General features: G+C 42.6%; 4 protein-coding genes across 5 annotated transcripts in view; 2 read left to right on the top strand and 2 right to left on the bottom strand.

Moving 5' to 3' along the window:
* The window catches only part of LOC131886964 (sodium- and chloride-dependent GABA transporter 1-like), an 11,938-nt gene extending 5,861 nt beyond the window's left edge, over window positions 1–6,077 (top strand). For both annotated transcript variants that reach the window (XM_059235444.1, XM_059235443.1), the window contains 6 exons: window positions 889–1,021; window positions 3,604–3,842; window positions 3,921–4,077; window positions 4,165–4,377; window positions 4,654–4,857; window positions 4,931–6,077. In XM_059235444.1, coding sequence (XP_059091427.1) covers window positions 889–1,021; window positions 3,604–3,842; window positions 3,921–4,077; window positions 4,165–4,377; window positions 4,654–4,857; window positions 4,931–5,254 — 1,270 coding nt within the window. In that variant the 3' untranslated portion in view covers window positions 5,255–6,077. The remainder of the gene's footprint in view (window positions 1–888; window positions 1,022–3,603; window positions 3,843–3,920; window positions 4,078–4,164; window positions 4,378–4,653; window positions 4,858–4,930) is intronic.
* A 5,005-nt stretch (window positions 6,078–11,082) lies between these two features.
* On the top strand, window positions 11,083–18,787 carry LOC131886971 (uncharacterized). The gene is made up of 5 exons (XM_059235455.1): window positions 11,083–12,065; window positions 12,496–12,858; window positions 14,787–15,224; window positions 17,955–18,106; window positions 18,173–18,787. The coding sequence occupies exons 1-5, from the start codon at window positions 11,736–11,738 to the stop codon at window positions 18,405–18,407; spliced, it is 1,518 nt and encodes a 505-aa protein (XP_059091438.1). The 5' UTR covers window positions 11,083–11,735; the 3' UTR covers window positions 18,408–18,787.
* LOC131886982 (uncharacterized) lies at window positions 16,717–17,433 on the bottom strand. The gene is made up of 2 exons (XM_059235466.1): window positions 17,265–17,433; window positions 16,717–17,156 (listed from the first exon to the last, which is right to left on the bottom strand). Exons 1-2 carry the CDS (start codon window positions 17,431–17,433, stop codon window positions 16,717–16,719), a joined length of 609 nt encoding a protein of 202 aa, XP_059091449.1.
* Window positions 18,566–20,777, bottom strand: LOC131886965 (zinc finger protein ZFP2-like). Its single transcript, XM_059235445.1, has 2 exons — window positions 18,816–20,777; window positions 18,566–18,750 (listed from the first exon to the last, which is right to left on the bottom strand). Exons 1-2 carry the CDS (start codon window positions 20,543–20,545, stop codon window positions 18,621–18,623), a joined length of 1,860 nt encoding a protein of 619 aa, XP_059091428.1. The 5' UTR covers window positions 20,546–20,777; the 3' UTR covers window positions 18,566–18,620.
* Between the last annotated feature and the right edge of the window lie 2,154 nt (window positions 20,778–22,931).

Below are 22,931 nucleotides of genomic sequence, written 5' to 3'. Positions count from 1 at the left end.
AGATTAAAGAAAGGCCTTACATAAGAGTTTCCGCCTCGTCTGACGACGCTCCAATGAGCTGGCCTTCGCCGTCTGGCCTTTAGTTCCCGATGGGAGTTCTCTGCGTGCTCTCTTGCTTGGGGTTTCGTTGGCAAGACGTTGAGACGAAGATGAGAAATCGGATTGGCATTAAGCCCTGATTTGACAGGATATTGAAGGGTGCCCATCCCTTGTGGATCTTACCATCACTCAACTCTATTCTTGGATGATTTGAAAGGAGCATGTTTATGGAAAGCCTTCAAGGGAAAATAAATGATCATGAAAGGTCGTAATTACTTCATTTCATCTATCGCAAACTTAACATCAAATCTCACTCTCTGCCCATAAGGTGGAGTTGGCATCTGTTTTTTTTTTACACTTCAATCATTTTTTAGGTTAATAAACTAAAGGTTAAAATCGATTGTCATGGCCCTTTTGAAGGCTGAGTCTAGTTTTTCAATGCTTCTTTATTTATTGAGCCCGGTCATTTGGTTGTAATAATTTGAAGAAGTGTGAGAAAACTTGAAAAATTATCATCATTGAAAGAATAATGAATAATTGATAACCAGACCATATCCTTAGACCCAATTAGCCGATAAAATGGCCATAAAGAACCAGCATTAGCATTTGACAAATTCAATTCAATGGCTGTTACGAATTGCAGCCAATAAACGATCAAACCCAAATGTCAACGAATCATGAATCCATATGTCGAGGTTTCGCAATTAGAGGCATGAGTCTGGTTCCGTTCTATCCTTGATCAATATCATTTCGAGTCAAATATAATCTTGTATCAAAAACGCATCAATTCACTACGGTAAATGGCACCATGATTCAATAATTATATGTGCTTGTTTCTTTACGTTCTAGCAACTATGTGCTCCAAATCAGTGGTGGTATTGATGAAGTGGGAAGCATTCGTTGGGAACTGGCGGGTTACCTCCTTCTGGCTTGGCTTGGAGCTTACCTCGTGGTTTGGAAAGGGCTTCATGGTTCGGGAAAGGTAAATATTTGGTCCTTGTTCCGATAATCATAAAACAAAAATACATATAACAAATCTCCATTCCCCACAAATATTTATCTACATGCTCCCAAGTTGAGATGGTTGGAACGAAATGCCGACAAGTTCAGTCAAATTCGATTTTCGCAATAAAAAGGCGTCTGTTTAACGTTCCAGCCAACTCCATTTGGCAATGCTCATTGGAAATTCAGAGCTGTTGACAACTCCTTCTGCAATTCCAAAAGATGATGTTTGATTCCAGTTTTTGGCTTTTTTTAAGAAAAGCTCATAAAAAGAAACCCCACGTTTCGTTGATTCAATATCATTTTCGTCTCCTCCGAGAATGAATAAGAAAGCGCTCCAATTTCTTCATTTGGAGGAGGTATCATAAAAAGTACTCGACGATGTCATGATCTTGAATCTCCCCTTGTTTCATTCCTGTACTATTCCTGTCTGATTACCAGTCACGAAACAGTTCACGAAGGAACAAGCAATGTGCGTCTCGATGGAACCTGAATAAAACTTTCTTGTTTGCTCGCTCAACCTTAAGGAACATGCTGTAAACGAAGTCCATTTGTTTTGGACAATCTCGAGACAAGCAAATTGTTTTCTTCAGGTTTGTCAGGCATGGAATGCAAGGAAATGTCGAGAGAGAGTCTTCGAATGAATAATATTAATGCTGATGCTGATGATGGTGACGGTGATGATGATCACATGACATCCATGTTTGTCAATAATATGTCAGTCGCAAGCCAATTTCCATTGTCACTCCTCCATAATTGTATGCGCGTGACCGCCTCTCGCTTCTCTGAAGTGAGGCCAAAACAGTGAAGGTCTCTCCAAGACAGCTTCTCCCTTTCTGGTCATCCGTCTGGCCTTTGTCAGACGATGAGGACGGAGGAGGAGTCCTTCGTCCACCACCAGAAAGGAAGGCTCGAATGATCGATGCGAAGTAGGTCAGGATTCTTCTGAGAAGATGCTGATTGTATTTCCATGTGTTTCATTTCAAGTGTGCCTTGGTCCATCCGGATCCGGAGCGATTGGAGAGTCCGGCTGGACATGGAAATCATAGGCGGGTTTTCGTTTTCTTCTCTGAACTCTTTTTCCAACCACACATAAGTACTTCTTGTTTCGTATTTCGTCAGAACTAGATGCCCCAGCAGCAGTCAGTTTGGTCTCCGGTCACTGGGATAGCCTTGTTTTGTGAGTTCAATCCCATTGCCCCATGAGAACATCTCGCCGAAACTCTTTCCCACAAATGCGAAGAAGGGAAGGTGAGGTAACAGGTAAAGAAAAAATAAAAACGCAAAACGAGAAACCAACGTTTCTTCAGAAAAAAACCAGAAAACCATTCAGGGTGCTAGAGTATCCTTAGGGCTGGCCAGGGAACGGTTGTTTTCGGTGGTCATAGGAGGCGTGGGGCGGGAAAGTTATGAGTTCGGCTTGATCTTCGCGACCTTTCTCTTCAAAGCAAAGCAAACCCACCTTCGCGGTAATTGGCATTCTGAAAAGCTCGAGGCCCTCCTGTATTTCGTTCAGTGAAACAATAAGCACAGTAACGCTAACCTGGCCAGTGGCCATTCATTCTATGTAGATGTAACAAAAAGGTCAAAATTACATGCACGCAAGGGTCTCAGTTGTTTTTATTCGTGGGAAACGCTAGCTTCAAGGCCTGAATTCATTTCTTTCTCGGGATAGCTTGGGCTTTTGCTTGACCTGATTTGGAGCTTCTCTCTGACTTCGAGTCTTGATTCACGAATCGAGCAGTGAAGACGGCAGAGAGATCCTTATCAGGGAAAAGCGTTCTATCTTGTAGTTATGACAAGTTGATACCTAAAACATGCAAATTTATGACATATTTTGATACCCGTACGTTCCTGCTAACTCCATTCATTCACTGTTATTGTACTGTACTCCATTTCCCCATTGCCTTCTTGCAAGATACTCATAGAACTGCAACATTAGCTGGCTCGTAAAACAATTGGCACGCATCTTGAAGATTTATAAATTGGAGCCTGCAAAACAACCCCTTTTACATTTGTGATTGCGAGTACACGTTCAAAAGTCCATTGAAAATGTCACTAAATCCACTGCTGTACCGTACATCCGTTACATTTGTGATTGCGAGTACACGTTCAAAAGTCCATTGAAAATGTCACTAAATCCATACTAACATTTGGGATCCGTTATTATGATGCAAAGACACATGTGAATACTAAAAGTGCAATCCATTTGGCCTGAGTTTGCATTCATATCTGTTGTAGCCTGTCTTAACATGCTCTACTAAGATTAAGCGCTCTTCAACCGACGTTTTCGCGAGAAATACATTTCTACTCTTCGGATATTGGAGTCTATCTTTTTTCTCCCTTGCCTTCCTAATCACGAAATCTTCGGTTGAGAGTTATCTCCGAGACGAAAAAGCTTCGCGGATGGGTTTCCACGAAAATGTGACCTTTTTGGGTCCCAAATAAGCCCTTAATCCTTTCGGAGAACTCTATTATCATCCTTTTTGAGACTTTTCTTCCTTTGTTAGCCAGCAATTGTCTTGGAATGTGACGCTAATGACCACCTTGCGGCCTTTCCAGATCCTGTGGTTCTCTGCCATGTTTCCTTATGCCATTCTCACCATCCTGGCCATCAAGGCTTTGACCTTGGAAGGAGCCGTCGATGGTATTAATTATCTGTTCACCCCCGACTGGAACCGATTAACTATGAGCGAATGCTGGATCGACGGAGGGACTCAGATCTTCTACTCGTACGGAGTTGGCATTGGTGCGTTGTTAGCCCTGGGCTCCTACAACAAATTCAATCACAACTGCTACCGGTGGGAATGCCGAAACCTTTACTTGGATGTCTGGAACGAGTGTTGAGTATGCTTAATGGTTTCCTTTACCTTCCCCAGGGATACATTCGTGGTCTGCTCCATCAACACGTTTACGTCGTTTTACGCCGCGGTCATCATCTTCTCCATTTTGGGATTTATGGCTCACGAGAAAGGTGTTGAGATTGCTGATGTCGTTAAAAGTGGTCCTGGTTTGGCTTTTCTGGTTTTCCCTGAGGTAATGCCGAGCTCTTACTCACACTCAATGATATTAATGATGTACCAGAACCAGTAGGCATCATCCTCATGCGTCGGTTCCATTTAGGTCGTGCTCCAATTGACACCTTCGGCATTCTGGTCGCTGCTATTCTTTATGATGCTCTTGGCTTTGGGATTTGACTCTCAATTCTGCATCTTGGAGTCTTTGATTGTGGGTTTGGTTGATAACTGGCCGGATTATCTTCGCCCAAGACGACTCAAGTTCACCACAGTTATGGTGCTCTTCATGTTTGTTCTCGGTCTTCCCATGATCACGAACGTAAGTATTTCTTCTGAAAACTCTCCATTCATTCAAACGTCTATTTAGCTAACATGGGCAGGCTTGGGTAACTTTGATTGGCCAAACTCCATACTTAGAGTTCACGAAAAACGACTTATTGGTAGTTCGCTTGAAATAATTCTAGTTCCTCGCTTAATGGTAATACAGTACAAAGTGAATGGAACTCACTGGTTCATCAAGCTAGTATTCTTTGATCAATGAGGCGCAAGAAAACAATCCACTCCAATGATCACGATGCTTTGTCTTTTTTTTCAGGGCGGTGTCTATGTATTCCAATTGATGGATTTCTACGCCGCCAGTGGGATGTCCCTGCTTTGGGCCACTTTCTTCCAGACGTTTGCTATCTGTTACTGCTTTGGAGCTAAGAAACTGTACACATGCATTGAACACATGACTGGGCAAAAGATCAGTTGGTATTTCTACTTGTGTTGGATGGTGATCTCACCCGCGTTCATGATGGTACGTGTTCACATGATGATTTTTAATGTAGGACACATCCTGACTTGACACAAATATCCTTCCCGCGTTGCAGTTTATCTTCATCTTCTACTTTGCGAAGTACACCCCCATCAAATACGCAAACACCTACGAATATCCCAAATGGGGTGAGGTCTTGGGCTTCATCATCTCGTCCTCGTCGATGATCTGGGTCCCAGGATATGCTGTCTACTACTTGTGGATTACTCCGGGAACGTGGAACGAACGCCTAAGGAAAGGGATCACTCCGGTGATTAAACCTCGATCGGATGCTATTTCGGCCATCCATCATGGGAAGCTTTTCCCAGATGACGATGACGCTGAAGTCGAGCTGAAACTCGTGTCTTCGGAGGAAGACAAGTCCAACAATGCAGTTTAACCAGGTCGAGAAGGTCAAAACGAGGACATTACTCAAAAGTAGCGTTGAAGGAAGCGAGTCATTTACACTGGGTGGCATTTTAGACTCGCAATGAAGAATCGTGTGAATGGCGTAACGAACTGTGTCCCCGTGATCAATAGTTAGAAGCATGCCTTTTCTCAATTAATACTATTATCATCATCATCATCATTATGATAGTCTTGATATCAGAATATCAGAATCGTTTTCGAGCCGACCATACGCAACAAGACGAGGCTGTACTTTGAATGCTTAACTAGCAAAGCTCCAAAACTATGAGCCTAGCTCAGTCTAGATATACATCCCGATTTACTTTAGCACGTATTTACATATTGGTTACCCCCGCCATCCATGATCAAACGAGAGCCAATTTTGAGAATGAGAATCTCAAGAGCCTCTCTCTCTCCGCTTAGCACAAAAAGTTCCTCTCCTCTTTCTCCGTGTGCGTTAAATAGTCACTTTACATTACCCTCCCCCCAAAGCTCCGTAGTTGATGAGTCTCTTTGAGATGTCTTGTTCCTAGCTCTCACGGAAAGCTTCATGACTTCACCTTTCAAAGCTGAACATTCCAAAATCGAAAACCTACCCTATCTTCCTCGGAATTAAACATACTGATCTGAATAAGGACTCCTAATAATCGAATACGACTCTGTAATGAATGATCCATTCCCATTGTTCCCTTGTGGAGGTGCTCATCTAAAGGATGAGTACATATGTCGGTGTATACAGTATATATACATATATATTCAATAATATAAAGTATTACTTTTATGCACATCTTTTGCAATAAAAAGTGTACAATTCGCGCAGTGTTGATTATTTCCAGTGGCTTTGACACATAGATACGTATTAATTATATTTATCATAAGATGGCTGGCGAAAAAACGCTAATCAGCTAATAGATAACATTACATTGACGCCAAAGTTTAAGAAAAGGCTCAGGTTATGCTTTTTAAATTTTAATTTAGGCTCTCCGAAAAAATAGAAGCTGAATCAACATTAATCATTAGCTGAATGAGGTTGAGAAACTGTTGCCACTTTGCAATCCAAAGCTTTGCCCTGAATTGGAAAGAGTAGGGTCATGAAAAATGCAATTCAATGCATTCGTGGAAAAACAGTCTCATTGAGTAGTTTTAGGCCCACCTAATCAACCAAATTGGTATTCAAATAATAATATTTACTTATTAACTACTTAACTACTATCTTGTTGTATACAAATAAGTATGGGTGTCTTTAGGGGGGTCTTTTTCGAGTCTTTTAGGAATCCGCCAAAACTAAGTCCCCTTTTCCGGTTATTTTGGAAATTTCGACCTATTCATTCATAAACATGCTAGAGGGCACCTCTCATGTCAAACTCTTTCTATTACAGGGAACGAGCCAAATCCTGTTGTGCTTAAATTCAAAAGCAATGGTTGATGGTTCTTTCTTGAAAGAAAAGTGATGGAATGAGTTCCTTACTTTTGTCCAAAGGATATAATTTGTCGCTCTTTTGCTTAACCACAGTATGCATCAGATCCCCATTACACTCTTGAAAGGGTGCTCAAAAAAGCTTTGAACTCACCTCGAAACAAATGAAATCAATCTTTTCTCGCCGTGTTTTTAAGGGGTTCGGCGCAACATTAGCGACATATTCAGCAAAACCTCTTTTATGATCTAGCCCCTAAATATATTCAATGATTTCTGTCTAAACTTAAGTGGATCTCGGACGACTAACCACTTGGTTAGCTGAACAGCACAATGAATGGTTTCCTGGAATTGCTCGGGAACCGGGTTGGCGTATAATCTCGATATCCGAGAGGTAGGTCGTCCGATATCTACTCAAGTCTAGATATCCTTGATATATAACACAAGAGGTTATGGTTCATTGAACGACGATCACTTTTAATGTTGACATCCTCCCAACAATTTTAACTTTATTCTCAATTTTCTTTGTACATGTTACTAAGTGATGCCTTTGAGAATTTCTAATATCAATAAAAAAAGGGTTTGAGTTCAAATGGTTCATTTGCAAAATGGGAAATGAAGCACGATGTCACAAAAACATGGATACCCCCATAACAGTTATGGGCCCAGTAAGTCAGAGACACAATGCCCTGTTGGTTGCCACCCACTTGAAAGTGTCCTAAACCAAATAGAGTTTGAGACCCTTGTATGTGCTCCCATATAGTATTGTGAGTGGGACTTTGGACCCCAGCCAGACACCGTGGACTGTAACCCTAGATCCATAAGGGTACGTGTGAGATTGGACTTGCCGTGAACGGTTGGGCACCCATTTCTTTAGAGATCAAGAGTTTTGCCTCTTTAAGACCTCAGTTGTGATCGCTCGTCCACAAAGCAAGACAATTTCATCTGGCCATTACGATTGGTCCAAGTGGAGAGATCAAGTGCTAAACTCTAATCATGTGAGCGACTCACCCATGAGTTCCTGACGGATTGGAACCATGTCCCAAATGGAATCGATGGGTATCGTGACAGCTGACGTGATCTACTTTTGTAGCTGCTTCGGCTTTTTACTGGTGGTGTGCTTTTTATACTATTGTAAACTCATTGTGATTGACAATGAAGGCGTCCAAGGGGAGGACAATGTGCTCGCCTTGATCGAGAGTGGTCCATCCCAACGAAAAGTGACGATGAGGGAAAAGCGTTTTTGGGCCAGAATTGAGGAGAATAAGTGACTTCGGGAGGCGAGGACGAAATGACGTGCTGACAAAGGGACAAAATCCCAGAGATCCGAATAGTATTGCTTTGTTATAATGCCCACTGAAGATCTCGACAAAAATATAAGGATGATGAACGAAAGCCTCTCTTACCACCTTAGCCTTATTGAATCAGAGTAGCACAAGAAAAGCTCACCTTGTTTTCGCTGACAAGCTAGGGAACAAGGAACCTTATTTTGACGCAAATTGGTTCCTCTTCCGACCAACTCCAAACAATCAAGTTTACCTTTCTGAAATTTGGATCGTTTCGAACTTCCAAGACTTCATTCATGCCGTACAAATTTTTCGAGTAGAACTTTGAAGCTCGCAAGGGGACTGACATTTCTTCGCATTTCATTTCTTCTAACAACAAACGGCGACTAATTAGTCTAAAGTAAGAGCTAATTTATTGAAATTTTCTGTCGTCTTTTAAAATCAATAATGCATCTGAAACATCAGACAATCGTGTCAAAATTTGCTACGGAGAAACAGTATGTCAAGTGATCGTTTCTTAAGACCTTCTAGATGATCATGTTAGCCATCTCGGCATCTAATTATTGCACTCGAATGAACAAAGTATTTACATTGCTAGTAGCAGCCAACCATGAATTATCATAGTCACATACAAATGAGATTCCATTCCTTTCTTATTTCGTAACAGGGATACCTTGGTCTAGAAAATTTTCATTGTCAAGGACTTGGATTCTCCTTGTTCATTTGTACTGCACTCGAAGTTGTTTGGCTGGATTACTTTCGCTACGATAGGTTCCAGTTTGATTTCATACGTACAATGATCTGATCATTCCTTTGTTACTCTACAACGCGTATTACCATAATTCCCTCGATCGAGGCTTTTTCGTCGCTCGTCTCGCGTGTATTCATTCATTCAAACCTTGCTGGTCTTGTAAAGCAATACACTACTAAAGGAGAAGAAAGTTGGAAAAGGCAATAACTTGGATCGATCCATTAGGGTTTAGAGGTGGCTGTCCTAAGAGATCATTTTGGTAGGGCAACAGAATGCCTTGTCAGGAAATCGACGGGGATTCGCTTTTCACTTCAACCATGAGCAATCGGTTGGCAGACTTTTAGACTTGTGCAATGTCAACAGACACGAGATTGTTATCATTTCTCATTAACGGATAAGAGCTAAACCGATACCCAGAATATTTGGAGAAAGCCTTAAACTGTCCATCATCTCCAAACTTCTAGGCGGGTCTTACGTTAAGTGTTCCACATTTTTCGTTCCTGTTCTGTTGCCATCCTTGCTTACTTTCGTTTGGTTTCCAGCCCCATATTCGAAGAGATGGAGTACAAAACTCAGAACGTGTACATTCCATACACATCCCAACCATTGAGCAACGACTACGCCTATGAAGATTATAATAATGATGATGATGGGAAGTAACAGTCCCGGGTCTGGTGATGATGCCAAGGAGGTTGAATAAAGAGCACCCAAGCATAGAATGCCGCATTGTGCCGTTTAATTAATGAGATCAAATGAAACACCAACAACTCTGAAGGAGCAGCTCTCCCTCCGTCCCTCCCTCCGTCCGTCCGTCCCTCTTTCCCTTGGAGGTTTGGGAACACTCCTTGTGCCAAAAGAGGAAAAACGGCATTCCCCGCGTGCCAGACTCAGGATGAATATTGCTATATTTTGGTGACAAAACCAGAACCGTTCTGGGGGAGGAGAGTGCTTGTGTGCGCCAGTACGTCCTCTGTCTTATATGGTAATCGAAAGTAGTCTGATCCATGACGACTTTCATTGGGAGGAAAGCCACCCAAGTTTGGTGTGGCCTCTCCAGGGGATTCTTTCAGTGTGGGCCGATCAGAAAAGCTTAGCGACCCGCAAACAACTTCTTCGGCCGATATGATTCTTTCCCAACAGCGTAATGATCGCTGTCTAACGACGAAGGCCGACTCCGATATAATCAAGCGTGATTTATGATTTTTTACACATCCTCAGTCGTGGTGCTCGAGCTGGCCTCCTCCATTTTCTTTGGGGCCCATGATCATCCACCACTACGACGAGAGTGAGGCAATTTCTGGGGTTTAACGCATTTAATAGATTCGAGGTTGGGTCAGCAAAAAAAAGATATCAAAATTATTGGAACTGGCCAACGCCTGGGGTTGAAGTGGAACAAATGTTCCCAGGCTGTGACACGTGCCAAAGAGGCAGGTCTGGGAAAGAATCCTTGCAAACATCAACACCAACGGACAGTAGAGACGATGGGCTTAAGAAACAGAGCTCTGAGGACCAAGCCAACATGATCACAACAATCAACCAAAATGTGGGCTCGTCAAGCCACGACACAATAGGGGTCTCGGTTGGCAAGCTCTGTTCTGGTTTTGGAACACTCCCAGTTTGGCTCGGGGACAACCATCGTCATCCATCATATTCTGTCCAAAACCGACCTCAACATGGGTGAGAAATTGTAACGTATACATGACACCTCAATGACAAAAACGGCCATGCTTCCAGATGTCGCTATCTCATCGGCTTTTTGCAACCCCTTCCGGTTTTATATCTGCTGCAAGAACAGAGCAGCCCACAAGCAGTGCTTGGCAGATGGCGGATATCACCAGATAACTGCATTCCTAACACGCGTTTAATACTGAAAAGCCTATCTATCTCAAGCTAATGGGTGCTAATCAAACAGAGTAAGTTCGTCTTGTTGTTTTGTTTATTGATTTATTCGGACTGTATTCGATCTAGGGTAAGTACGTCATGTTAGATACATCGAGAGCAAAAAAAGGCTTAGAGCATCACTTTGTACTGTATAGAGAGAATTAATGAATGGAATGAGCTTATCAGATCATCAAGAGGAAATACTACAACATGCACGCACGACTTTCGAGACCATCCGCCTGGCGGTGATGGAACCAAGGTTGAGGCGTTGGGACTCCTAACACCTAAAGTGTACACTGCAAGCTCGGGGCACACGGGATATCTCAGTTCATCTCGAACGCTGTAGGAGGGCTTGCTTGGGCCTCGACTAAAAAATCTCTCCTTACTCATTCTTGTTTCCCCGTCTTCATTCTGTCAAGACTTTCCCGCTGATCCAAGCAAGGAGACACGGCCGGCGTGGAATTTCCCCACCAATTTTCTGGATCCGAGGAACGCTCGCTCAATCACGGTTGGGGAGGTGCTTGTAGCACGCTTGGGTGAAGCCTCAGGATATGTTCCCCACTCACGGTTCCTCTCGTTGGTAAATGAGGGAAAATACGAGTTCCTCCATCAAGTGTGGTACTCGGGCAAAACATTCTGAAACAGATGAAGAAGGAAACCTTTGGCCACAACAGTGTGAACGAGAAGGTCCTATTTTTCCTAATCTGGAATGCACGCAAGAATTTTCTCTCCTCCTTCCTTCCTTCCTTCCGTCCTTCCTTCCTTCTTCCTTTGCTTCCTTATGTTCTTCCTTACTTGCCTGGTTCTTGTTAGGTCGACAAGATTGGGCCAATTCTTCCTCTCTTAAGTTGGCAAAGTTCCCTTTCACTTCCCTTCCTTAGTTCTTGTCCCGTCTGTCAAGTGGACGCTAGATTCATTTCGTTGGCACCCTCTCTCACTCCTTCTCACATGAAGTGAGGAGCCAGTCTTCATCTCACTTTTCATTGACCATCTCGGCATCCTTTCAATCTGGGACAGCTAATTATCATGCCAGTGGCCGACGGGATTTCAATGAAGGGAGCCTTCGGTCCCGTCTCTCGGAACTTGTCCCCAAAAGTGGAGGAGTGTTGATTTTGATCCTAGTGTTGGGCGGAGGAACACGATGGCTAAATTCGAAGCTCCCGAACGGATGGTGTGCTGCACTTTGTGCATGTGCATGGCCGTGGCCGTGTTCTCATCGGTGGCTTTGGTTTACTTAACGGCCTTGGTGTACATGCCCGCTAAGCGAGAAATCAACTCGGGCTTGAGTGATGTACCCGTGGTGTGCACGACAGTTCAGCGAATGGAGACCGATGACTGTGATTGGTATTCGTGCGGTGAGTGGTGCTTATCCAAAAGCAGTCACTGTGTCAAGCTTTGGGCTCAAGTGAGAAGAAATGGGACAGATTTGGAACTCAGAGGCTGCCAGAATATCCACGATATTACTTGTATGGTGAGAGATAGCCACGTGCCTTGGTATGCTTATGTGCGCTTTTAGATCGTCTGATTTCCATCGAAGTAATCAGGGGCTTGTAATGGTCAGGTCAAAGAAGTTTTCCATTCATTTCCGCCCTCGCTCTCGCTCCGCTGCGTACTTATCGCTTCTCCAGGAATCTGTTTAATCCCTGCCAAGGCTCTTGGACAAGGCATTCATTGAACCAGATCGTATCGAATTTCTACGTGGTGATATCGTCTAAATCCATTGAAAGTTTCTCCCTCCTCAATCTTGATTCACACGGCCTCTTTTCCAACTCCTCCTCCTCTTCCTCTTCTTCCTCCTCTTCCTTCCGCCCCTCATCTACTATGTACCGTGATTCACTACATTGCGCACATTTCGAACAAAGTTGCAGGTCCAAAATGCTAGATCTTTATTTCTTCTCCAGGTTCTTGACGATGACTTTGTGGAAAAGAAATCCTGTTCCACTGATTCCGATTGTGCGTCGCACAATCAGCGTTTCTTCTCGAAATGTCCCAACTATGACTGTGGAACGTTGAAGCAACCCTTCCGCTGTGATTCCAAGGTCCATCGGTGTGTGTCCGTGAGGCAATATCGGAACTGCAAGAATGACGATGTCTGTACTGATTTGCATCATCTGTTCCATTGCCAAGACGGACTGTGCCAGAATATTACATCCGTATTCGAATGTACCATAGAGGACTTGGGACCGCCATTGGATTGTCGGGATAAACGAAACTGTATCACTCTCAAAGGATATTTCATGTGCGAGCACGGCGTTTGCCGACAGGTGAGAATAGTATTTTTTGTTGAAAAACATGTCAATCGATCCAAGGGGACCGATCGTGGTAAGGTCGCTTGATTCCATAAGCTTTCCATTTGGGGGATCCTGTGTACGTTCCAAGAGCCTCAAGGTACACAATGGTTTAAAAGCCCTCAAGGAATTGGGCGGATAGGTTGGGAATATTGATGGGTCCTTTGATACTAATTGCATCGATCATGTTCCCATTACCGGAGAGCGTTCCTCTTTACGTGTAAGGCCTTGAGCTCACTGAATTCCCCAACTGGGGAGAGATATATTACTCCTCTTTCTGAGATAAAACCAAATCCCCTGACGGTATTTGTAAAACGAGAACGAATCCAAGCCCACACAAAGCGTTGATGATCTTCACGCAATTGAGATGCTCGGCAAAAATGAAAGGGGGTTTCCTCTTCTTACTTTAACCAAAGCAATCCTTCTTCACATAGCAAAAGGTGCACTGACAACACTGCTCTTAACTTTGTTTTCAGCAGGTATTGGCAATTTTCCCCCCGGATTTTTTTGCCTGAAGGCAGGACAGACGTAAATAGACGAGCCCTTCTTTCCATTGTCTTTCCTCTTCCGTTGCTTTGTGTTTTCTGTGTGCTTGCTTACTATGTTTGTTCCCCAACAACATTTTCGTTGGATCTTCTGCTTCCACCACCCCGAAATAAGAAATAAATGGGGCGCGATGTATTGTATGAGCAGCCTCCTCCTATTTCTTGGTGCTAAGTGATTCCATCATTGAAATATCAACATGATGGATGAAAGCCTGCTCAGAGTAGGTTGATGGAAAGATTTGCCATATTTCCATTGAGGCTCAAGCAAGGTGCTAGTACGTTTACCCATATCCCGAGCATGGTAAAAGGTCCACAATATACAGGGAACTTGGTGTATAATCTCTGAAAGAGAGCGAAGGCGAAAATCCTGTTAGGCTTTGGCGTCAACTTTGATTTGATTCTGCAATTCGGAAGCGGATGCTGACTTCATTTCCAGATCCTGCCTCCCCACGCCCCATATTCCACTCGTTCTGGGAGAATTCCTCGCGCCCCCCTCGTTTGATATGCAGGATCGGGAAAACTTGGCAGGTTTAAAAACCCGTGCTAGGCTCGAGATGCCATCGGAATACATTATTTTAGTAAGAGCCTCGAGTACGTTCAATCATAAGATCGACTACTTTGCTTAACCTTCTCTTGGCTTTGGTAATCTAAATCGAGGAATTCTATTCAAAGGATTTTCATAGCCAAAAGTTTGCTCGGGTTTGGATTGGCGGAAGGAATACTTGCTTCGATGTTTTCACGCAAAGTTTGGTCGCCTCGAACTATCTTTCTTTTGAGCTTGCTCTCCCTTAAGTTGGACGCCCGTCCATCTCATGTCATCAACATTATGATTGAGCTGGCCATTAAAGAGGCCTCTCCTCTTCCAAGGAAACTTTTTGCTTCCCTCCTTAGAAATCGGCTCACCATTTTTCATGCTTATGTCAAAGATAGCAATTTGGACCCTGTTCTCGCACATCGCAACGTCTACTTACTCCGATCTCCGACTTTAATAAGAAAAAGAGGCTTCCGTCAGCTGATACTGTATGTCTTGCTTAACCAGACAAGCTTTAAGTGCATTCAAATGGAAAATAAATATTCACAAAAACACTTGGTAGGGAACTTGTTCAACCCGATCGTCTCATCTCGCTGAGAACCACATTACGTATGTTGTAAATGATTTGCGTTCAATTTTTAGTATCATTTCAAAGAGCAAGTTAATCAAAATGAACCCTTTAAAATTCGAATTCACGGCTACCTCAGGTTTGACCAATTTCCCTGTTCCTCTTGCCTGTGCCTCCAAACGGATCAACGTATAAAAACAAAAAAAAGGAACGAATTTGAAGTGTGCTGACGCATCATTCCGGGTTCTTGTTGTTCCAGTTGATTTGGCCTTGGCACTGCGAGCGGCGTTGTCCGTCACTGACGACAAACGACAAGCAGAATGTCATTCTACTCTCGGGGGATCGAATGCTCTCGGCCAACTGTGATATTGCCATCAAGGCAGCTACCTCAATCACTTCAGACAAGGAGACGATCTGGAGAGATGTCCAGAATGATCGAAACGCTATTCTTATGGCCTCTTGCACGAGCGTGAAGCTTCGCCAAGAGGTCGAATCGGGATCAAGTGTGATCGAAGCGGGAGATTGTGTGAATGGAACCCTGATGCCTCGACAGATCTTGCCTGGTCCCAAGGCGAACTACACCTCCATTCACGACATTTTTGGCAACTTGGGACATAAATTCAAATTGGACCAGCACGGCAAAGGACATCAGTTGATTCCATTCGATTCTGATATCATTATTTACAACAAAACTAAGGTAAGTTTATAATTTCATGAAGTAATCCACGTTCTTTCAGCCTATTGCCGCTTAAGGGTCAAGAGGCATGCCACGCATTTAACATAAGGAAGTACATAAGGCTGAGAATACTGATTCACGTGGTTTAAAGTGGGTGAGATCAATGTACCACTGAAGTGTGTTGTCAATATTGATTAGTCGCAGATCAAATACTGTTTTAAGGTCCATGCTTGGTATGGTACATATATCACATCACAGGCCCAATCTCAAGGGATATCTTTAGCCAAAAAGTTAGAATGGGGATTAGGGATTAGATGTCAAGTTGAATGGATGGAGTCATCGTAGAATGGATGTTAGAGGTCTTCTTTGAAGTACGAAAGTTTGTTTACCAAGGCTTTGGGTTCGCATTGAATTGATCGACGTTATTCCTCTGGAATGAAAGGCACACATCCCAAGTGGCAACTCAATTATGGATCAACCTCGGTATCGGGAAGAGGATGCTCTGTCAGGTTTTTGCCATCATTGTGGATAAATTTCTTATGCAAGCATAATGTGGCACTAGATTTGCAAGTGTATTCGCAAAACGGACACCTTGGAGATTTAAAAGGAATCTTTTTAAAATACTTAATAAAATTGTATATCTTACTTTACCTAGAACTCGTACATACTTGAAAGGATTTTCACCCGTGTGAATGCGCTCATGGCAAATGAGTGAGGTCTGTGACTTGATACCTTTGCCACAATATTTGCATTTGAACTGAGGGGCCTCGTGGGTTTTCTTGTGAATTTTCAGGTCTGTTCCCGTTCCACGGTAGCCGCAGATCTCGCATTGATACTTGGGATCGGTGGAGTGCTCAATAATCCGATGTCGCGATAATCTGACACGATTGGCGAACACCTTCTCGCAGTCCTTGCACTCCAACCTCTCTTTCACCTTCTCGTGAACTTTGAGTACATGGTACTTGAGTGAATCTTTGGTCGAGAACTTGTTTCCGCACTTTTCACAAAAGAACCAAAGCGCGTCCTTGGATTCTTCCTCCAGAAAGCCTTTGTCTCTCAGATGAGTCTTTCGATGCATTTCATAACCTTGCTTCCACACGGTGCCATAAGCGCAATATTCGCACTTGTAGGGGAAGTCCTTCGTGTGCTTTTGAATCCGATGATTTTTCAATAAGAAATTCGTACTAAAAGTGTCACCGCAAAGATCGCACTGATGGCTCTTCCAGGAGGCTGCCAACTTCTTCTTTTTATACTTTTCACGAAAGACACTGGCTCTTTTACTTAAACTCTCAACCACGCACTCAGAGTAATGTGCTTCAAAATCTGATTGACTTTGAAGATCGAATTTTTGCTCGCACGAGGCACATCGTAACTTGGGATTGTCCGGATGTGCAAGCCTCACGTGATCAAAGATTGCCGATATTGAAGCACAATCGGTGGGACAATTAGGACACGCGAATTTTCCGTGTCCATGATGGCGCACATTATGTCGATGCAAGCTGACATAGGCTCTTTAGATCTTATCACACGCATGGCATTTATAGATTTTTGAGCATTTACTCCCCTTGGTTGAGTTCTCACTCCCGGACTTGCCCGATTCCTTCCCAAGTTTCGGGCTTTTTAGCGGTCGATCATCCTCTTCGTCCGAATAATCATCTCTATCGGTTCCCGTGGTCTCTAGTTCTTGAGGTTTGACTTCATCCAAGTCGGATGGAAAATCGTTTAAAAGACAATCAAAGTCTTCTTCAAGCTCGACTTTACATAAATCCGCCGAACTCTGGGCAACATCTGCCCCTAAGCTCTGACACCGTGAACACATGGAAAATCCAGACTTGGTGGGAGCAGAGGAGAAGAGTAAGCAATCGGTAGAAAAGATTGGAAATGAACCCGGCTCATTTCGTCCCAAACAAGGCGTGTTCTGCTCAAAATATCTGATCAGAAGTTCACCTATATCTACAATGGAAAGACAACTTGCTCTCAATACGGTTCGACCAAGAACCCGAACGATGATTTGCCCGGTTGCAAGATGAACAAACAGGGAGAGTCAAATGAAGGGTTCACCATGCAAAAAGAAGTCGAAGTTTTGCCGTAAAAATACCACCCAGGAATCGGATTGGATAGGGATCAATTGTAATTTGTTGATTTGAGCCGACAAGCCGGTGGTGAGCTCCTCCATGGGGAATATCATTTTCGAATCCATGTCTGCGGCGGGAGGAAGCATATCCTCCATAGGATTACACCCAGTTCTCAATTGTTTCGACTAGATTGGAAATATTTAACATTTCTTAGCCTGTGTAATGTCAATGCAAGTTTTCAAACAAAAGCTTTAGCACCGTTTTTAAAGACTACCATAGAAGAGAAAAGTTCCAGAAACATAAGTCTCGATGATCAGCTGATGAAGTTCGAGTACTTTTCTCGAAATGAGAAAAAAAATATGAAGATGACAGTTAAATGAGGATGAATATAAAATCAAACGTTATTTCCCCCCCTTTGCAAGACGTATAAAGCACAAATTAGATAACAATTGCTTGAAATTCGAAATGTTTCTGATTCTTCGAGTTTTCTCTTTCGAATCAAACAAATGTTTCAAGGTGACCGATGTAGGTTTGTTTCGTGATGGACAATTATGCTTAATTTTAGGAAGCCCAATCCACATATCCGATTTTATTTCGAAGCAGTAATTTACAAAGTTTTGGTAATGTCAACTAGAAGTTGTGACATGAATAAGGCATAATCTGTCTTTGTTTTTAGTTACTCATCAATACTGAGGCTTGCATTAATACATTGCAAGAGGAATGTACGGAATTCTACCTGGATCATCGTCGGGATGGACGGAACTATAGTGCCCGTGATCGCTTCCCGTGCTTCTACACACCAAATCATGAGCGATTTGTAACCACCAGGTACCACAGAAACAATTGTTTGGATAAAAGCTTGTTCAAATATACATCCATCGTGATTTTTTACAGGTTCTCTATAAATCAAACCCGATACATATTTCTGATCAGCTTCGCAGTGCCTGCATCATTGTGGGTATTGTCATGTTCTTGTCTTTTTGGATGCTCAAAAATGTTACGGGTGGAGGAAAATGGAGAAATGCGGGTCCGATGCCGCAAAGAGCTCTTCGTTGAGGACTCTGAGGTGCCGGCGAGAAAGCCGAGCGTCAAACGGAGATCCATAAAAGTGAAAAAACCTAGTGTTTAGTTTATACGTGTAATCTCGTGCAGATTAACCGCCTAGCCTTCCCAATGCTAAACCTCAAATTGTAACGTCTTTCGCGATTAATATCAAGTGACCTTCCCTAACTTATAGCAATAAACCAAAGTAACCTACATCCCATTTGCACTCACACAAATCAGAAAACGGGTCCAAGTTAAATATATTCATTTCAATTACAACTATTTTGACTCGAGAACTTTATGTCACAGATTCTTTTTGTAATGCCGGTATAGGCAATTGAGTTAGATTTCTTCCAGAGTTATGGATGAACTTCTTGTGTAAGCTGAGAGTGGCGCTTGATTTGCAAGTGTAGTCACACAGAGGACATCTGAAATGAATGAAATATCCATATTGAGCCGTAAATCAAATATAATATCGATCAAGGCAACTTACTTGTAAGGATTCTCGCCAGTATGAATGCGCTCGTGGGCCAATAACCCGGACCGCTTTTTGAACTTCTTGTCGCAAAATCGGCATTTGAACTTGGCTTCGGTGTGAACAACCCGCACATGAGTACTCAATTCGTTTCTCACGGGCCAAACTTTGCCGCAAAACTGACAAGGGAACTTCTGTTTGGTATGCTCAACTGCTGTGTGTTTTAAGAGCATTTTCTTGGTTTGGAAGATTTTATCACATGATTGACACGGGAAATGTTGAATGATCTTGTCGTGCACATTGCGGATGTGCAGTTTCAAGGAGTCTTGACTCACATACTTATTACCACATTGATCGCAATAAAACCATAAAGGATCTTGGCCATCTTCTTCCTGGTGACCCATTTTACGAAGGTGAAGTTTGACATGATTCTGGAGACTCTGCTTGTAAACCGTCGCAAAATCGCACTCTTTGCATTTGAAAGGCAATTCACCCCCATGGTGAGCAATCCGATGATTCTTAAGGTAGCAGCTTTGGCTAAAGGTCTTGCCACATAAATCGCATTGATGTGTCACCTTTGGATCATCCTTGCGTTTTTCGGTGTACTTCCGAATACTGTTCAAAGACTGCTGCTTGATCTTTCTGACTATACAAGTTTTATAGTGGTCAACCAAACTTTGGGTGTCTACATCGATGGCAATCAACTCCTTGCAACTGGGACATTGCGGCAAAGAATCCTCTAGATGGAGTCTTTGCATATGATCGGTTAGGTCTTGGGCAAAATTCAAGGTAATCGGACATACCAGGCACTTGAAATTACCATAAAAGTGAACTAAGCGAAGATGGCGGGTCAAAGCTTGATTGGAAAGACATATTTTGTCACATATTGTACACTTAAAGTCGTTGTGCTTCATCGCACTTTTATCCAGCCGCGGCCGGCCCCTTTTTCGCACTTTCGAACCCGACCAATCCTCATCAAGAGACTCTGGATGCTCATCTCTTTGATGAACACTAAGGGCGGAGGCGCTGGTAAATTTCATTCCACAATGAGGACAAAACCGTGTTCGAAGGCGCCGCTTGGTCAATTTCGCAATTCCACGGGTCTCTTGGATGGATACATCCGAAAGAGATTCGCCGTTTAGTTCGCTACCGTCAATATCCTCGGAGTCAGAAAACAGCAAAGTGGTCGTCGTCTCGTCACCGAATATTGGGTCAGCATCTTCTTTTTTGGTGGCAAATATCTCAACTTCCAGAGGTATCTCGCTATCATGATGTCCCAAGCCTTCTTCTTCTTCTTTGACATCAGATTGGCAATGGTCCTGGAAATTCGAGCACTCCTCACAGGATCCAAAGCCCGAATCCTCTGAGATTTCATTTCTGGGGCAAATATACTTACATCGATGAGAAAAGAGCCTTGGATACGAGATGGGAGAATTTGAGATCATTTGATTCTGAGTGGGTGTGCTCACAGGTGTGCCCATGCAAGGGATGGTCTGACTAAATAGTTCGTTACATTGAGAAAGGAGGTCGCTCTCACTTTGAACGGTTCCATGGGCAAATGACTTGCCGAAATGCCGACATATAAATTGCCCTGATTTGACATTGAACAACATTTGCAAGGCATGGTATGGCTCGTTGTGAAATAGAAAATCAAAGTTCCGTTTCATTATTAAGATCCAAGTGTCAAACTCCAATGACACGAGATCAAGGCCTTCTAAGATTGGTTTGAGATCCATGGCCAAGGCCATTTTCTGTTGCTAAATTGGGCTTGGCACATTCAATCACTAATATCAATGGCCCGCAGAATTCATTGAGTATTTACTGGGCGAGTTGCCACTGTTTTCAATGACTTTTTGCTTGCACTATTTTCTTTTTCCTCCTTTGAAGGAGGCTGGATTTTACTTCTCGGCCAGGCCGAGCAGCAGAAAGGCTGGAAGGCAGAAATGAGTGGCAAAATTGAAAGCCACAGTTTCAGCGACGCTTGTCGGAAACTTCGAGAGATTAACATCCATATGTTTGGGGCCACAACATCTGACTTATAATGATCATCAAAAGTTTGCATGGTGGCCATTACTCGGAGCTCCCTCTAATCTTGTTTTAAAGAATGTCCGATGCAATAAAACGCTACTTTTAAGGAAGGCCCAGAAGATTATGGGAGAAAGTAACCACTCATCAACCTTCTTTTCCTTGAGTGGGCAATGTTATCAAAATAAGTTGAAAATATGAGACCAAAAAAATGCGTCTTAAATTTGAGGAACAATGATGAACTGTTAACGTCACTTAATTACCGTTTGCCTGATCAAGACAAGATTGACATTACTGATTCTCTAAGATGATAGGTTTGTTATGTCACACATCTTTATAGTTCAATATTAAAATTGGCTCAATAGCATCAAAAAGCTCGAGAGTTCAGTTTTCTTAACGAAAGGAGTGCAAAAAGAGGATAACCATATTTGTTGTAATTGATATACCTCCCTCACTAACATCCTCTGGCTAAATATTTGAGGAGCGCCAAATGATGACTTGTCCAACTCTGGTTTGTTCGAGTAAGGTTGGATTTACACTAGGATGGCAAACCAAGATTGAATCCGGTTTGTGGATGGAAGTAGGATTAGTGCTGGGACGACTCCAGTCTTTCACTGTACTGAAGCCAAACAACAAAACTCATATTGTGAAAAACTTGCCCCAGCACTAGCCCTACCTCCATCCTCAAACCGGATTCAATCTCGGGTTTCCATCCTAGCGCACAGCTGCCCTTAGAGTAGTTCAATCATACTAGTACTCGAACTGGAGCTGTGCATCGGATACGAATTCGGATTGGATTGACCAAAAATTTTCGGATTCGGATTCGGATCAATAAATTCGGATTCGAATTCGGTCGGATTGAACATTTCGTTCGGATTCGGATAGGGGAATGGAAAGTTGGAATGGGTTCCGATCCGATCCAAGTCCAAAATTGTAAGATAAACTAAATGAATGTAAATTTGTTTTGAGAATGGTTTCTTTCACAACTCTGTGTGGCAATCCCATGCAAATAAAGAAACCCAAAATTTCTACTAAGAAAAGTATTAAAGCATTTACTGTCTATACAGTCAATATTTGGAAAAAGGAGATTAGATTAGCTCACCATATCAAGCCTGTATATAAACAATTGTTGCACCATTTTGATTAGAGAATTATATTCAATAGTACTACAATTGGAGCATATGACATTCAGACAAAATATGTTATTCTCTTAGTGTCTCAAAAAATGACATTACTACAACGGGAAAATTGTATTTTGCCTAAGGCAACTCCACTCAATCGCATCATTTAAAAACTTTTAAGTGGCAAAAAAGCACACTTAGTTAAAGTCAATTGGGTGAACAATTCAGATTTAGATCAGAGTTTGCAAAATATTTCGGATTTGCAAGCTTTTGCTTACCCAGAACCTGAGGAATTACATGTTCATGAAATTTTCGATATATGTAAATGTCAACTCAAAGATTGGATGCCGACATTCTCCAATCATGATCAAAGCGTTCCTGAAATAAATATATCTATGTATCTATTTATAGTCAGATTAAGCAAATGTATCTCGGATTCGGATTCAGATCCAAGAAAAATTTAGAATTCAGATTGGGCAGAGCTCTCGTATTCGGATTCGGATTGAGGAGAAAATCTCGGATTCGGTTTCGGTCGGATTGGGAAAAAAATCTGGGATTCGGATTACAAAAAAAAATCACTTCGGATCAAATTCTGAGACCCTGTCGGATCCGATAGGGCCCTTATTTGCAACGTCACACGGCCCAAAGAAAACGGGAAGAGGCACGGTAGATTGCTACATAAACTGCTCTAGCCTTGCCTTGAACGCAATGTCTTTTCCGGACATTATGTGACCCGAGGCACTAATAGAAAATAAAATTTTGATAGAATTAGTCAAAAACAACACAAACGCATTATAATTCAATAACAAGGAATCGGCCCATTCGGCCCTTTATTCAGGCTGGCCAGGTTTTCTTCAGCCGGCGATGCTAGTTCGTGTAAAATTGATGCTAAAAAAATGCTACTTGGAATTCGAAAATGCTAGAACAATGCTACTTTTTTAAGAAAGGCATATTATTCATGGTGCTCATAAAGGATTTCAGTTTCATA

The sequence above is a fragment of the Tigriopus californicus genome, chromosome 9, assembly GCF_007210705.1.
Source record: "Tigriopus californicus strain San Diego chromosome 9, Tcal_SD_v2.1, whole genome shotgun sequence".
In the NCBI taxonomy this organism is placed as follows: Eukaryota; Metazoa; Arthropoda; class Copepoda; order Harpacticoida; family Harpacticidae; genus Tigriopus; species Tigriopus californicus.
Note: the sequence above shows the minus strand (reverse complement) of the source record. Positions and strands in the feature narration are given on the sequence as shown.

Excerpts from the sequence above, each read along its gene's own strand:
- LOC131886971 (XM_059235455.1), top strand. The coding sequence starts at position 11,736 with ATGGCTAAATTCGAAGCTCCCGAACGGATGGTGTGCTGCACTTTGTGC. Across the intron at positions 12,066-12,495 it reads TCCACGATATTACTTGTATG|GTTCTTGACGATGACTTTGT; the intron begins GTGAGAGATAGC and ends TTTCTTCTCCAG. Across the intron at positions 15,225-17,954 it reads TTATTTACAACAAAACTAAG|TTACTCATCAATACTGAGGC; the intron begins GTAAGTTTATAA and ends CTTTGTTTTTAG.
- LOC131886965 (XM_059235445.1), bottom strand. The coding sequence starts at position 20,545 with ATGGCCTTGGCCATGGATCTCAAACCAATCTTAGAAGGCCTTGATCTC. Across the intron at positions 18,751-18,815 it reads ACTGGCGAGAATCCTTACAA|ATGTCCTCTGTGTGACTACA; the intron begins GTAAGTTGCCTT and ends CATTCATTTCAG.
- LOC131886982 (XM_059235466.1), bottom strand. The coding sequence starts at position 17,433 with ATGGAGGATATGCTTCCTCCCGCCGCAGACATGGATTCGAAAATGATA. Across the intron at positions 17,157-17,264 it reads CTTCGACTTCTTTTTGCATG|ATATAGGTGAACTTCTGATC; the intron begins GTGAACCCTTCA and ends TTTCCATTGTAG.